Source organism: Canis lupus, chromosome 14 (assembly GCF_048164855.1).
Source record: "Canis lupus baileyi chromosome 14, mCanLup2.hap1, whole genome shotgun sequence".
NCBI lineage: Eukaryota > Metazoa > Chordata > Mammalia > Carnivora > Canidae > Canis > Canis lupus.
The window spans coordinates 61,236,004-61,251,684 of NC_132851.1; the positions used below are offsets into that span (position 1 = coordinate 61,236,004).

Here is a 15,681-nt window from a genome sequence, read left to right on the forward strand (position 1 = left end):
AAGACACTTCATTTATACGAAATGCTCAAAACAGGAATATATATGACAAAAAAAGCAGACAAAATGCTGACTAAGGCTGGGAAATGCAGAAAATGAAGAGTTCCATTACAGAGTGAAGGTTTCCATTTGGGGTGATGAAAGTGCTCTAAAATTGATCACCGGAGCGGTTGCACAATTCTGTGAATATACTATGAACCCCTGAACTGTACACTTTAAATCTGGCACTTGTACGGTATGGAAGTACATGTCAACCAAATTTTTGGGAACAAAACAAAAACATCTCTCGGGTCATCATAACCAGAAAGATAATTTTCCTGTATAATAACTTTCATTCTTGTGTCAAGAGGACTGCAGTCACCTCGCAGCAGCGTCCTCGACACTCTTCCAAAATATATTACGTAAGACACATGACTTGCACCTTGACTCTTAGCTAGACGATAGGACTAAAATCATCAAACAGACATTACACACATTTGCATACAAACAAAGTCGTCTACTTTGGCTTTTTCCACTTGCCATCCAAATGCTCGGACAGTTCATATAATGTATTTACTTTGAAAGGTAGGAGTTATAGTTTAACTTCCTGATTGATGCTCCTCGGATATAAGTGCAAGCAATGGCAGAAGAAGGCAGGGATTTCAGAAGAAGCAGCGCATCCCCCAGGATGTCTATGAAATGGATTTCAGTGCTTCTGCTGCTACAGCTGAGCTGTTACTTTAGCTCTGGGAGTTGCGGGAAGGTGCTGGTGTGGCCCACGGAATACAGCCACTGGATCAATGTAAAGACAATCCTGGATGAACTTGTCCAGAGGGGTCATGAAGTGACTGTTCTGACATCGTCAGCTTCCATTCTTGTTGATCCGAACAAATTATCTGCTATTAAATTTGAGATTTATTCTGCACATTTATCTAGAGGTGATTTTGAGGCTTTCTTCATAAAACTGCTCAACATTTTGATATATGATATGCCAAAAGATTCATTTTGGACATATTTTTCATTAATGCAAGAATTTTTTTGGGAATTTTATGAATGTGCTCAGAAGCTCTGTAAAGATGTAGTTTTGAACAAGAAACTCATGACAAAACTACAAGAATCAAAATTTGATCTCGTCCTTGCAGATACTATCATACCCTGCGGTGAGCTGCTGGCTGAGCTCCTTAAAATACCTTTAGTGTACAGTCTCCGTTTCTCTCCAGGCTACGCATTTGAGAAACACAGTGGAGGACTTCCTCTCCCTCCATCCTACGTACCTGTTATTCTGTCAGAATTAACTGATCAAATGACATTCATGGAGAGAGTAAAAAATATGCTGTATGTGCTTTATTTTGACTTTTGGTTCCAAACAATAAATGAGAAGAGTTGGGATCAGTTTTACAGCGAAGTACTAGGTAAGTCATGCTTTTCATTAGTAACATGAAGTCCTAATTCTCCTAGTGCTGGGGAGGAGAGTTTGTAGAAGTACTAAGAGGGAGGAAATTTGTCTTTTAGAAGTAAAATGATGACATGAAAGTATAAAATGATCTCTCAATCTCACAAACACATGCAAAGACTTATATGACAGGGCCAGTTAGAATCCCACTGTCCATTATGGGTACATCACACTCTAGGGAGTCAATAACTGACATTAGAGCACTGAGGAATTCTTGAACCAATGACATATCCATTCCATGTGTTTGATTGTAATAGCTTTAAAAAGGGGTTTCTTTGGGTTGCTTTTTAATTTTTTCTCGGTATTTTATCCTTCCTTGTTGTTTATCAAATACAAATCAAAGTGAAAATATTACTTATGCTTCGTTACTTTTTAGAAGAATTTTAAGTCACAGCATTTTGAATCACGATTTCCTATATAACCCTCACCCCCCCACAGGCATAAGTTTCTCCATTATCAACATCCCCCATCAAAGTGGTACATTTGTTGCAAGTCATGAACCTACACTGACACATTATTATCATCCAAAGTTCATAGTTTACGTAAGAGTTTACTCTCAGCTTGGTACATTTTATGAGTTTTAAAAATTTATAATGATATGCATCTACCACTATTAGAGTAGTTTCGCTGCTTTAAATTCTTCTCTACTATACTTATTTTCTATATATCCATTTTATTCCACTTTTTCCATGTTAAAAAAAACGGCATTAGAAATTTCACTATCTTGATGAAAGCAGACATGTCAACTGAGGAGTCATATATTTCTAGTACAACTGTCTATAGTGTTGAGGATATTATTCCCACTTGTTTCTTCAGTTTCCTTAGTTAAGAATTAAAGTGTTGGGATGCCTGGTGGCTCAGCGGTTAAGCGTCTGCCTTTGGCTCAGGGTGTGATCCTGGGGTCCCGGGACAGAGTCCCACATCAGGCTCCCTGCATGGAGCCTGCTTCACCCTAAGCCTGTGTCTCTGCCTCGCTCTCTGTCTCTCATGAATAAATAAAATCTTTTTTTAAAAAAGAACTAAAGTGTTTACATATTACCTGAAAGAAATTTTAGGATCAAGGGAATAACTTGCTGAATTGTAGAAATTAGACTGAGTATTCTAGGGAAAAGTGTTTCCATTGGTTAATTGACAGGGGAGCTCAAATAATTGTTTACATTTGCATCTGTCACTTTCGCAGCATTTCAGAATAAACAAATGCATGTTTAATTTGACAGTGGCTTAGGTTTAATAATGTTTTATGACTGTGAATACCTCCTTCATAATTCCTTCACCCCAGCCAATTAGAAGGCTATGAGATACAATGGCTATGTTAGACTCAGGAATCTATAGTATGAAGTTTCTAATGATTACATATTGTTTCACCAGGGCTTATAAATCCTGGGTTTTTTTTATTTTTTAAAGATATTTATTTATTTATTTATTTATTTATTTATTTATTTATGAGAGACACAGACAGAGAGAGAGAGGCAGAGACACAGGCAGAGGGAGAAGCAGGCTGCCCTAAAGACGTAATGCGCCACCATTAAGAGTGCACGTTCTATTTCCGTACTTGTGGAAAATATTCCAGCTGTGACTTGCAAATATTATTTATTACATAAATATTGTTAAGCTCCAAATATTAACTAATTACAATGGTCGGTACAAGCCATACCCCCCAAAACTCACAGTTTTCTTGGAAAATCTCGGATCAAGGGAATAACTTGCTAAATTGTAGAAATTACACTGAGTACACGCGGGAAAGGTGTTTCCATTGGTTAATTGATGGGGGGGCTCAATAGTATACATTTGCATCTGTTGCTTTTGCAGAATTCAAGAATAAATAAATGCATGGTTTATTTTCATAGTGGCTTAGGTTAACAAATTGGTTGTGAACGTACTACTGTGATGTGAGAAATGAGTCTCTTACACTTTGTCTTTCATATATACATATGATCAACATATATATATGCAAATGTATATATTTGCATCAATACATGTTTGTATCATATATGTGTTCTGTTAGGAAACTACAAATACTTTTAAGCCTTTTTGCTAACTAGTCAAAACTCTTTTCAGAAGGTTCCATAGTATATTAATATTCCATTACTCTCATTTTTTCTACCTGTTGCTTGTTATGAGATTTTTTTGCTTCTTTATTTACTCTTAGTTTTCTACCACGTTTTAATTTTCATTCCAGGATAGTTAACAGAGTGTTATATTACTTTCAGGTGTACAATATAGTGATTCAACACTTCCATACATCACTCAGTGCTCATCATGAGTTCACTTCTTAATCCCCATCACCTATGTTACCCATCCCCCACATTCCCCTCCCCTCTGATAACCATCAGTTTTTTTCCCTACAGTTAAAATCTATTTCTTGGTTTCTCTCTCTCTTTTTGTATTTTGCTTGTTTGGTTGGTTCATTAAATTTGACATATGGGCAGCCCGGGTGGCTCAGCAGTTTAGCGCTGCCTTCAGCCAGGGTGTGATCCTGGAGACCCAGGATCGAGTCCCACCTCAGGCTCCCTGCATGGAGCCTGCTTCTCCCTCTGCCTGTGTCTCTGCCTCGCTCGCTCTCTCTGTGTCTCTTATGAATAAGTTACTAAAATCTTTTAAAACAAATGCCTATGCATGTCTCCTGCCCATTTTTTAAATGTGTTATTTGTTCCCTGGGTGTCGTTGTTGAGTTTGATAAGCTCCTTATAGATGTTGGATACCATCTCTTTACTGAAAATGTCATTTGCAAATACCTTCTCCCATTCTGTAGGTTGCCTGTCAGGTTTGCTGATTATTTCCTTGGCTGTACAGAAGATTTTTATCTTGATGAAGTGCCAATAGTTCATTTTTGTTTTTGTTTCCTTACTACCATCAATATATCTAGTAAGAAATTGCTCTTGCTGAGGCCAAAGAGGTCACTGCGTGTTTTCTTCTCCTGGATTTTGATGGTTTTCCTGTCTCACGCTTAGGTCTTTCATTCCACCTTGAATTTATTTTTGTGTATACTATAAGAAAGTGGTCAAGTCACCCCGGGTGGCTCAGCGGTTAAGCGCCTCCTTCAGCCCAGGGCATGATCCTGGAGACCCTCCCACCTTGGACTCCCTGCATGGAGCCTGCTTCTCCCTCTGCCTGTGTCTCTGCCTCTCTCTCTCTCTCTCTATGTCTCTCATGAATAAAAAAATAAAATAAAACAAAATAAAATAAAATAAAATAAAATAAATAAAATAAAATATAATAAAATAAAATAAAAGACTAAAAATAAAAATACAATAAAAAAGGGATCCCTGGGTGGCGCAGCAGTTTGGTGCCTGCCTTCGGCCCAGGGCACGATCCTGGAGACCCGGGATCAAATCCCACGTCGGGCTTCCAGTGCATGGAGCCTGCTTCTCCCTCTGCCTATGTCTCTGCCTCTCTCTCTCTGTGTGACTATCATAAATAAATAAAAATTTTTTTAAAAGAATAAAAAAAATAAAAGAAGACTAAAAAAAAATGTGGTCCAGTTTCATTCTTTTCCATGTTGCTGTCCAATATTCCTGACACCAAGAAACTGTCATTTTCCCATTGGATATTCTTTCCTGCTTTGTCAAAGATTAATTGCCCATATAATTGTGGGTTCATTTCTGGGTTTTCTATGCTCTTCCATTGATCTATGTGTCTATTTTTGTGTCACGACCATACTGTTTTGATCATTATAACTTTGTAGCATAACTTGAACTCTTGTATTGTGATACGTCCAGTTTGGTTGTTTTTCTTTTTCAAGATAGCTCTGGTCATTTGAAATCTTTTGTCGTTCCAACAAATCTTAAGATCGTTTGCTCCAGTTCTGTGAAAAATGCTGTTGGTATTTTGATAGGGATCACACTAAATCTAAAGTTTGCCTTGGGTATTATAGACAGTTCAATACTATTCTTCCAAGTTTTGTGCATGGAATGCCTTTTATCCTCAATTTCTTTCATCAGTATTTTATAGTTTTCAGAGTACAGGTCTTTCACCTCTTTGGTAAAGTTTTATTATTTTCGGTGCAATGGCAAACAGGATAGTTTTCTTAATGTCTCTCTTCTGCTGCATTATTAGTACATAGAAATATAACAGATTTCTGTACACTGATTTGTATCCTGTGACTTTACTGAATTAGTTTATCAGTTCTAGGACTTTTCTGTTTAAGTCCTCAGGGTTTTCTATATAGAGTATCATGTCAACTGCAAATAGTGACAGTTTTATTTCTTCCTGACCAATTTGGATGGTTTTATTTCTTTTCATTGTCTCATTGCTGTAGCCAGGACTTCTAGTCCTATGTTGAATAAAAGTGGTAAGGGTGGACATCCTTGTCTTCTGCCTGACCTTAGAGGAGAAGCTCTCAGTTGTTTCCCTTTGAGTATGATGTTCACTGTGGGTTTTCCATTTTAGCCTTTATTTTGTTGAGGTATGTTCCCTCGAAACCAATGTTGCTGAGGGGTTTTATCTTCAATGGCTGTTCTACTTTGTCAAATGCCTTTTCTGCATATGTGGAAATGATCATATACTTTTTATCCTTTCTCTTATTTTTTTTTAGCTTTCTAAAGATTGATTGATTGATTGATGATAGACACAGAAAGAGAGAGAGAGGCAGAGACACAGGCAGAGGGAGAAGCAGGCTCCATGCCAGGAGTCCGAGGCAGGAATCGATCTCGGGACTCCAGGATCACGCCCTGAGCCAAAGGGAGGCGCCATACTGCTGAGCCACCCAGGGATACCCATCCTTTCTCTTATTGATGTGATCTGTTTGTTTTTTTGCCTTCAGGAAGACCCACTACACTATATGAGTTAATGAGGAAAGCTGATATATGGCTCATTCGAACCTACTGGGATTTTGAATATCCTCACCCACTCTTACCACATTTTGACTTTGTTGGAGGCCTCCACTGCAAACCCGCCAAATCCCTGCCTACGGTACCTGATTCTTGTTTCTTTTGCTTTGTTTCCTCTAGGCCATTTTTGTAGCTTAAAAAGATCATTTCTCAACAATGGTGTGTGCCCCAACAATATCTGCAGGCAAATCTAATGTTTCCTTGCTGTCATTCCAACTTTACACAATTCCTCATTTGAGATTCCAAGGTTTGACGACTTAGAGCATTAACAGGTTTAATTAATATATGAGAACATATGTTTTCCGCCACACACCAAGGCCAGACAAAATCTCAGTAAACCTGAGCACAGAGAAAGCTACACTGTGTATATAATGAGGACCATGAATTCTGCATATTTAATAAAGACCAAATAACTTCTACCACTTATATCTGAAAAAATCCATAGTATAATATTGCAAAAGTACACTCTTAGCATATAAGGTGAAAATCTTCATGAAAAAAGCAATGATGTAATAAGTTTTAGGTTGATATTGAACCTTCAAGACATAATTGAAAAATAAGCATCTCTTACTGAATTACTTGATGGTCTCTTCATCATGCTGGATGTCTACTAGAGGAATGAGCCACTGTGATTACATCTACCATTGCCCAGATTCCACAAAAGGTTAGATAAATAACCTTAATCATATATAACTACCTAATGAGTCTGTTAAACTCTGCAAAGGGTCTGATTACCCTAAAACTAAGATCTTATTCAATGGTTAACATAATATCGATTTTGATTGCAAAATATTTAGGTGTATATGGTAACTCTCTCAAGGTCTAAATCCTGATGTAAAACTAGCAAAAGTTCTATTCAGTCTAACACAAGTGTCCATCAACAGATAAATCCATAAACAAAATGTATTTACACACAACGGAATATTTGGCCTAAAATAGAAGAAAATTCTAACACCTACTACAAAGTGGCAAAGCTTTGGGATATTATGCAAAGTGAAAGTGGGCGATCATTAAGAGACAAATACTGTATGATTCCCTGATATAAGGTATCCAGATCACTCAAATTCACAGAAATACAAAGTATAATGATGGTTGATAAAGATGGTCAAGGAGGGGGGATCAGTGGGTGGCTCAGCGATTTAGCGCCTGCCTTTGGCCGAGAACATGATCCTGGGGACCCGGGATCGAGTCCCAAATCGGACTCCCTGCATGGAGCCTGCTTCTCCCTCTGCCTGTGTCTCTGCCTCTCTATCTCTGTTTCTCATGAATAAAAAGATAAAATCTTTTTAAAAAATAAAAAAAAATAAAGATGGTCTATGAGAAATCGGTAATTGTTATATAATGGGTACTGAGATCCAGTTTAACAAGGTGAAAAAGTTCTGGTGATTAGTTGACCAACAGTATAAAATATACACACTATTGAACTGCATACTCAGATATAGTTAAAATGATAATTTTTATGTGTAGTTTATCACAATAAGAATCAATATAGGCATTACTCTAATAATTCTTGATGATATTTGATATCTATCTTTAATTGAAGAAAAATTTTTAAAGATTTATCTATTTATTTATTTATTTATTTATGAGAGAGAGAGAGAGAGAGAGAGAGACTGCACATCGGGTGGGGGAAGGGAGCAGAAGGAGAGAGAGAACACCCAGGAAAGTCCCCTCTAGGCACAGAGCTAGACCCAGGGCTCAATCTCACAATCCCGAAATCATAACCTGAGCCCAAATCAAGAGTCAGATGCTGAAACGACTGAGCCTCCAACGCAACCTCATAGAAATTCATTCAGTGGTGTTTGCTATGCTGTTTCTCCTTTTTGATGGAGTTAACTTTTTCTTCACAGGAAATGGAAGAGTTTGTCCAGAGCTCTGGAGAAAACGGTATTGTGGTGTTTTCTCTAGGGTCAATGGTCAATAACATGACAGAGGAAAGAGCCAATGTGATCGCATCAGCCCTTGCCCAGATTCCACAAAAGGTTAGATAGAGTATCTTAATTGTATACAACTACTTAATGAGGCTGTTAAACTCTGTAAAGGGCCGGATTACCCTTTCCTTCATGACATGAACATCATTATGATAGCTCCAATTTACCTCAAACATGAGGAAAATATAAATGGCAGATGCTAAGTACTACAGAAGCTGTTTTGACAATAACTTTGGCATTAACATTGAGATTGGAAAGAAATATATTTAGGACGTGCAGAGTAAAGCTTGGTATTGTAATGTGTCCTGGGCAGGTATAGCAGTCACCAAATTCTGTCTGTCATTCTTTCCTTTTCCTTACAAGATCTGCATTCCTTTCAAGATTTCCAAGGGCACTGCCTACCTCATAGCTGTTCTCAGAAAGGAGTTAAATTTCAACAGTTATGTTAAAGAGGAACTGATAAAAGTCTGAAAAGCACCCTGCAGTTTACCCTTATCAGATAATCCAGGTTTCTCTTCCTTCCCCTAAATTTTGAGATAAGCCTCCTCAGTGTGCTGTTCAGAAAAACAATCACCAAACTATGTCTAGGCTTTCCTCCAGCCAAGATGACTTAGAGAAAGAGAAAAATTGACATGACTGATGGAATGGGCCCTATTACGAGTGAAAGAGTAAGATCAATGAAAAGGGAGAAGATGGGTCCACTCCTCAAGGTGACCAAGTGCTTATTAATATCTGGTTCCAAAGGACTCTAACTTATCAGAATAATAACTGCTCCCGATTAAGGAAGGAAAAAGAAACATATTAAGGAGTCAACCGGAAAGAAAGCCTAGCATGGGAAAGTTTCATATGCCTCTTTCTACATAAACTACAGTAGTAAATTCTTTTCCAATACATAGAATGCACCTGGCATATTTGGGTATTTGTGAACTACTTTTCGGTCACTGTAATAGTTTCTCCTTATGCTAATTTTTGCTTACCATCGCAAGTTACTTTAACATGCATATAGCAAATATATGCTACCCAGTGTAAACTATAATCCAGTTATGAGGATTGCTGGGAAATTCTAAAATCAGAATCTATTTAGTACTGGCAATGGAAATTGCTTGGGCATAGATTTCATATCAATCAATGCTGTCAGTGCTTTGTAGTGCATCACTGAAATGTCAACAACCAGTTCAATAAAACTTAGCACCACTACACTTTTGGAGTTTTTTTGACACGTATACTGTTATTTCTGAAGTGCCAACAGGCTTTTCTTCCCACATGTAAAGAACTGCCAAACCAAGAAATACTAATAATATTCTGCATTCATGTAAAAAAATTACCTTTTTCTTGGAAGTAGTGCCTAATCATTAGTAATGTGGAAGAAGTTAAACGTACTAAGGAGAAATTATTGATATTAATGAATTACTAATAAGCATAATTACTTGTTTCTCACAAGCAGCAGATTGCACATTTAGCTTTTTTGTGTATCAAAACATGTAAAACTCAAATAAAAGAACTTATGGAACAAGTGGCTATGAACATGTGGATATAAGGGAACGTCCTTCTGTATCACTTAAAAAGATGTAAATAGGTTGGTATTACATTGGAAGATGAAAGCAATGATAACAGACAAAGGTGTGGATCTTAGTAATTTCCTACTCGTTTGCACTAGAATTATAGTAACTGCCTAAAAATTTCTTAAATGCTTCTTTTGTCCTTGATAATCTCATCTGTTTAATACTCATGCGTGAAATATTATGATTACATTCATACTTGCTTGAATATAAAAATAAGTAACAAAATGGGGGTATTCTTACTATACTAGGGTTTTAGTAGTCTCATTTTTAATATCTTTTGCCTTGTTATTTATCAGTCAATGAAAGGAGTCTAACTAGATCATCTCTTAATTTCTTTAAAATGTTCACAAGCTATAACTTCAAAGTTCAACTCATGAGATAAGGTATTTTTCTTTCTAAGGTTCTATGGAGATTTGATGGCAAGAAACCAGACACCTTAGGGCCAAATACTCGGCTGTATAAGTGGATTCCCCAGAATGACCTTCTTGGTAAGAATCTGGAAAATATTGAACTGAAAGGAACTCTAAACAAAATGATAACAGTTCACCAAAAAGCAATCTGACTGAGCATTTACTACTCAAAAACTCAAAACTAAAACTTAACTTTCTTACATATATTTTGCAGACCTAGAGGGAAAAAGATAAGCTACAACAGTTGGCATGTTGTTATACACAGTCCCATTCCTTAGGGCCAGAATCAAAGTACCTGTATTTCAGCTGTAATTACTGCTCCCACATAATTTGTTACTAACTACCTAGAACATCGCTCTGTCTCCGAATTTTCCCACCTTATTCCTATCCTTTCTCCTTCTGCATGGGGATTCAGTGCCAATGAAAAATAATAGCCTCTCTTTTATTACCAGTGACTCTACATTTTCTCTAGAAAAATACCATAATCTTTTCCATGAAGTCACAACACATTTCATGATAAAGTGCTATCTTTCCTTCCCCTGATTTGAGCCACCAGCATCACACTTCCTGCTGCCTTGACACCCTACATGTGAAACTCAGTGACTTTACTGTGCCTTTAAGAGAATATGTTCTAACATGCCACCTGCCTTTCTTTTTTTTGCACCCTTTCCCTTTTTTTGGTGATAACCAGAATGTTATCGTTCAATTTGTCTGTCCAGCAATCTTGTATTCATTTTTCAAGTTACAAGTACCACACCAATCTTCATTTACCTCTCCAGCACATTTCTGTGCTTCTTGCGCTGAGAGCCAAAAGACATTTGAATGCTGTTTCATGTTTATATAATAACATATGTCTTATGTTGCCCAATTCTCATTTGATTTCTAAGACTTACAGTTAATAATGTGCTGAGATTCATCCAATCCTAGGTCATCCGAAAACCAAAGCCTTTATAACCCATGGTGGAACCAACGGCATCTATGAGGCGATCTACCACGGGATCCCCATGGTGGGCATTCCCTTGTTTGCCGATCAAGCTGATAACATTGTTCACATGAAAGCTAAGGGAGCAGCTATCAGACTGGACTTCAGCACAATGTCTAGTGCAGACTTGCTCAATGCATTGAGGATGGTCATTAATGACCCTTCGTGAGTATTACTTTTTTTTTAATAGATGGAATTTATCGATAGATTCTTCAGTCAACGGTGGCTGCGAGTTTCCTCCCATTCTTAAGAGGCTAATTTGGAAAGAAGCCAAGTGATAGAACGGATCTTAAATCTACTTTTATTTTCAACCAGACATTTATTTCACAGTTGCATTTAAATCCCTTTCACTTAATGGGCAACCAATTACTGCAACATTTTTCTACATACACAAATGCAAACTATTATATAGTAACTGTAAGAACATTTCAAAGTTCCTATGATAGAAACCATAGAATGAAAGAATGAAGAACTTGAAGTCATGTAAAGTGACTCAATTCAGCACCAAAATTTCCAAAGCTATAAATCTCTTTTTGCTTAAACGTTGATTTTGGTTCTTATTGTTAATATATTTTATAATATGTAATTTGTGTACCATAAAACTAAAAGTATAAAACTCAAATACGTGTAGTGTATTATGGAATTATGAAACCATCACCATAATCTAAGTTTGGGACATTTTCATTAGCCCAAGAAGAAATCACATACGACTGACTTAGAAGTCTTTGCCCATTTCTCTTGCCTCAAGTAAACATTAATCTACTTCTGTCTCTACAAATTGCTGTATTCTGGGTGTTTCATACAAGTGGGATCATACCACGTATGGGCTTTGCATGTGGCTTCTTTCATTTGGCATGTTTTTGAGTTTCATTCGTGTGATAGTTTTGTATTGCTGAATGATAAATATCCTATGGTATGGATATGCTACAATCTATCCATGTATCAGTTCGTGAACATTTGGGTTATTTCCACATTTAGGTATTATAAATATTGCTACACATTTATTGTGTGAACAAAATTTTTCACTGCTTTTGGGTAGACATCTAGGAGTAGAATTTTGGGTAGACTTCTAGGCCACAGATTATCTCTATGAGGAGCTGCCAAATTGATGTCCAAATAAGTTGCACTATTTTACATTTCCACCAGCTAAGTATGGGAGATTCAAGTTCTCCACATCATTTTCAACACTTGCTATCATCTTTTTTATTACAGCCATCCTAGTGGGTCTCTCCTTGTGGTCTTCATTTTCATTTCTCTTACAGCCAAAGTTACTAAACATCTTTTCATGTACTTATTGTCATTCACATATCAGAAATACTGAAAAATGTATTATGGGGAGAAAATGGTAGAGTAATTGCATAATAAAAATACCTTAAAACAAGAGAGAAAGGTAAAGAAATATAAGGCAGGTTGGCCAAATAGAAAAGAAAACAGACTAAGACAGTAGACGAAAATATAAATATGCCAAGACATTAAATCTAAACAGACTAAATAATTTAAAGACAAAGATTGTCAGAACACATTTTTTATACTATACGCCAGTTATAAGACATGTTCAAATAGAAATGCGCAAAAGATTGTAAGTACGAGAAGGTAGGAAATGATCTATTCTAGCAGTAACCGCAGAAAGATGTTGGACCCATGCTAATATCAGACACACTAGTCCAGAGTCACCAACAAAAATAAAAAGAAGTATTTCATAATGACGAATAGATTGATCTTTCAAAACAGTACAAATTACCAATTAGTGGCGCCTACTACAAAAAGCATCAAAATGCAGTAGAAGGGGGCCAAAGAACAAACATTCAAATTTACAGTCATAATATTGAATTTTTAAACATCTCTCTCAGTAACAAAGAAAAATAAGATCAAAACAAGGGAAAAACGATAACAAGATAATGGAAGGGAGAAATACCTAAGTGTCTTGAAGGACACAATTTAAAAATGCAACCCATTGAATATATATATATGTATATATCAACAGAGAATACCCATTTTTCAAGAATGGAATAGATACTGGAATTAACCATACGTGGACCATAAACCAAAAGGAATTTTGAAAAATATAAATCATCAAGAGCACACTGTTCAGCTCTACTGGGATTCACTTAGAATCATCAAAATGAAAGACAACTGAAACCTCTCTACATTTTGGAAATTCAGCAATATACTTCTACATAACTCAGCCAATAAAGAAATCCTACTCATAAATACACCTCTTCTCAGCAATTCCACTTCTACATATATACAAACACATGTACAAACATGTAAACCAAAAGATACAAGATTTTTATGGCAGCATTGGTAGTAATGGCCAAACGGTTAGTAACACAAATGGCTATTGACCGTTAAATGATGAAATCACCTGCGGTATTGCCAAACAATGGAATACCATACAGTGCGAGAAGTAACCAACAACTCTGACACAAAAGACAAAAGGAAATGAGTGCTCACTTCATATTCTAACACATAAATAATAAAAACTAATGTATGATGACTAAAAGGATCAGGGCAGACGGGGTGCTTCTGGGTAGCTTGTGACACCCCATACCAACATCTTAGTAGTAGGTACATTATTACATCCACTTCACAATAATATTCTAGCTGATTTTGAATGTATGGGTATTCCGTGAAGACTATTCCTCTCATGGGAATTCTTTGGTTTGGCAAATTAACTTCCTTTCAATGTCGGCATCTTTACGTTTCTCCCTTAGGTACAAAGAGAATGCTATGAAGTTATCAGGAATTCACCACGATCAGCCTATAAAGCCCCTGGACCGGGCAGTCTTCTGGATCGAGTATGTCATGCGCCACCAAGGAGCCAAGCACCTGCGGCCAGCCTCCCATGACCTCACCTGGTTCCAGTACCACTCCTTGGATGTGATTGGGTTTCTGCTGGCCTGTGTGGCAACTGCTATATTTGTCACCACACAATGTTGTCTGTTTTGTTGTCGGAAGGTCGCAAAAACTGGGAAGAAGATAAAAAAGGAGTAGTCGTATCTGAGGCCTCCAGCTGGTCTGCCTCCTAGACGGGCTCCTCCGGTTTCTGCCAGCAAGGAGTTATGATGCAAAGTTCCCCTCCCTGTGAAGAAACAACTCCTCAACTTAGCTTCTGAGATCAACATCTGCTCTCAAGGGATTTATTGCCTGTTTAAGAGTCAGAAATATGTCATGCCAAGAGAAAAACTGGCAAATTAAAATTAAATTTAAATAAAACTCTACGGGAATTTACAGAAACTTCTTATTCTAAATGAAAAGTCATCCCCCTCCAGAAATTACTGAGCTTACCTGTGTTTCCAACATTGGGCATGAATATAAGAACATTAAGTAGGCTATTCACAATATCACTGTTACTGTGCAAATAAATACTCAGAATATTTTCACTTCATTTTGGTGCAAAATTTGTCGTTTCTTCCTTTGCTAGAGAAACTACAGATAGTTAAAGTTGTATAAAATGACTTTTCCATCCATTTTGTTTTGGGTGACCACTAATTCTCCTGGGCTTTTATGGTGTACCCAGCCTGAGCATCACTCCTTACCCTAGGACATGGCAAGTTGATGGCCTTCAACCACCTTGTCAGTATCCTGTGCAATGTCAGTGAATTTAGAAATATAGCAGCTGTTTCCTATTATAAAACTGAGCTATTGGGCATCTCAGTCCATTAAGCTACTCACTCTCCGTTTGAGCAGAGGTCATGGTCTCAGAGTTGTGGGATCAAGCCCAGCACGCCTCTGGCAGGCCTGCCACAGCTTCCTCTTCCCTGGTCCCCTCCCACCGGGATGGTGACCAGCCTGCAGATGGATGTCGGGTGCTGGGGTCCCCTGGGGTCCTCAGCCTCTGAAGACTGTCCAAGTACCGGGGACCCCGGGGCCTGGGCCTCTCTCCAGGGAGCGGCCGGGCCGGCCCGTGGCCCTGGGAGCCTCCCCTGGCTCCTGGCCTGGAGCAGTGACAGACGCTGAAGGGCAGCGGCTTCGCTCCACGAAGACATTCTTTGGCTTTTCTTTCTGCTTCAAGTGGTAGACGAAGTCCTACAGAAGTAAGCACTTAGAATGGGAATTGTTTCAGTTCTCCGGGAAGTGGTCCTTCTAGTGAATATTTTGAATTAATGCCAAAGAGAGAAAAGGGAACCGCGTCAACATTCTGTAGCTTCTCTATAAACGGCTGATTGTTTTCCTTCAAGTTAGCTTCAGGGTCCACTGTATGTTGTACACATGCAGCATTTTCTAAACTTTCCACTAGGTTTGGCTTGCTTTGCAAGTTTCCAGTCCAAGTCCCGACCTTCTGCCTCCCAGGGACCTGTTCTCCTAACACAATCTGTGGCCTTTATTTTGGCTTCCCTGTATGCTCAGAACCCCACATGCAATTTTGAGCTGAAGTGCAATTGTCACCACTCTTGTCTCCTTCCCAATCTCAGGTGAAAAACTTTGACTATTTCACCAATATTGCCTGTTATTGCCTCACGATAGATAAATACGCTTTAGCAAATTAAGAAATTTCCTTCTGCTAAAAGAGGGGGAGAAAGAATCTGAGAACACTA

The 15,681-nt window shown here is 37.8% G+C and overlaps 1 protein-coding gene across 1 annotated transcript; it reads left to right on the forward strand.

Annotated features, from left to right (window-relative positions):
- Window positions 1–520: 520 nt before the first annotated feature.
- On the forward strand, window positions 521–14,531 carry LOC140604161 (UDP-glucuronosyltransferase 2B31-like). The gene is made up of 6 exons (XM_072775254.1): window positions 521–1,388; window positions 6,192–6,340; window positions 8,109–8,240; window positions 10,152–10,239; window positions 11,089–11,308; window positions 13,858–14,531. Exons 1-6 carry the CDS (start codon window positions 617–619, stop codon window positions 14,135–14,137), a joined length of 1,641 nt encoding a protein of 546 aa, XP_072631355.1. The 5' UTR covers window positions 521–616; the 3' UTR covers window positions 14,138–14,531.
- Window positions 14,532–15,681: the final 1,150 nt, after the last annotated feature.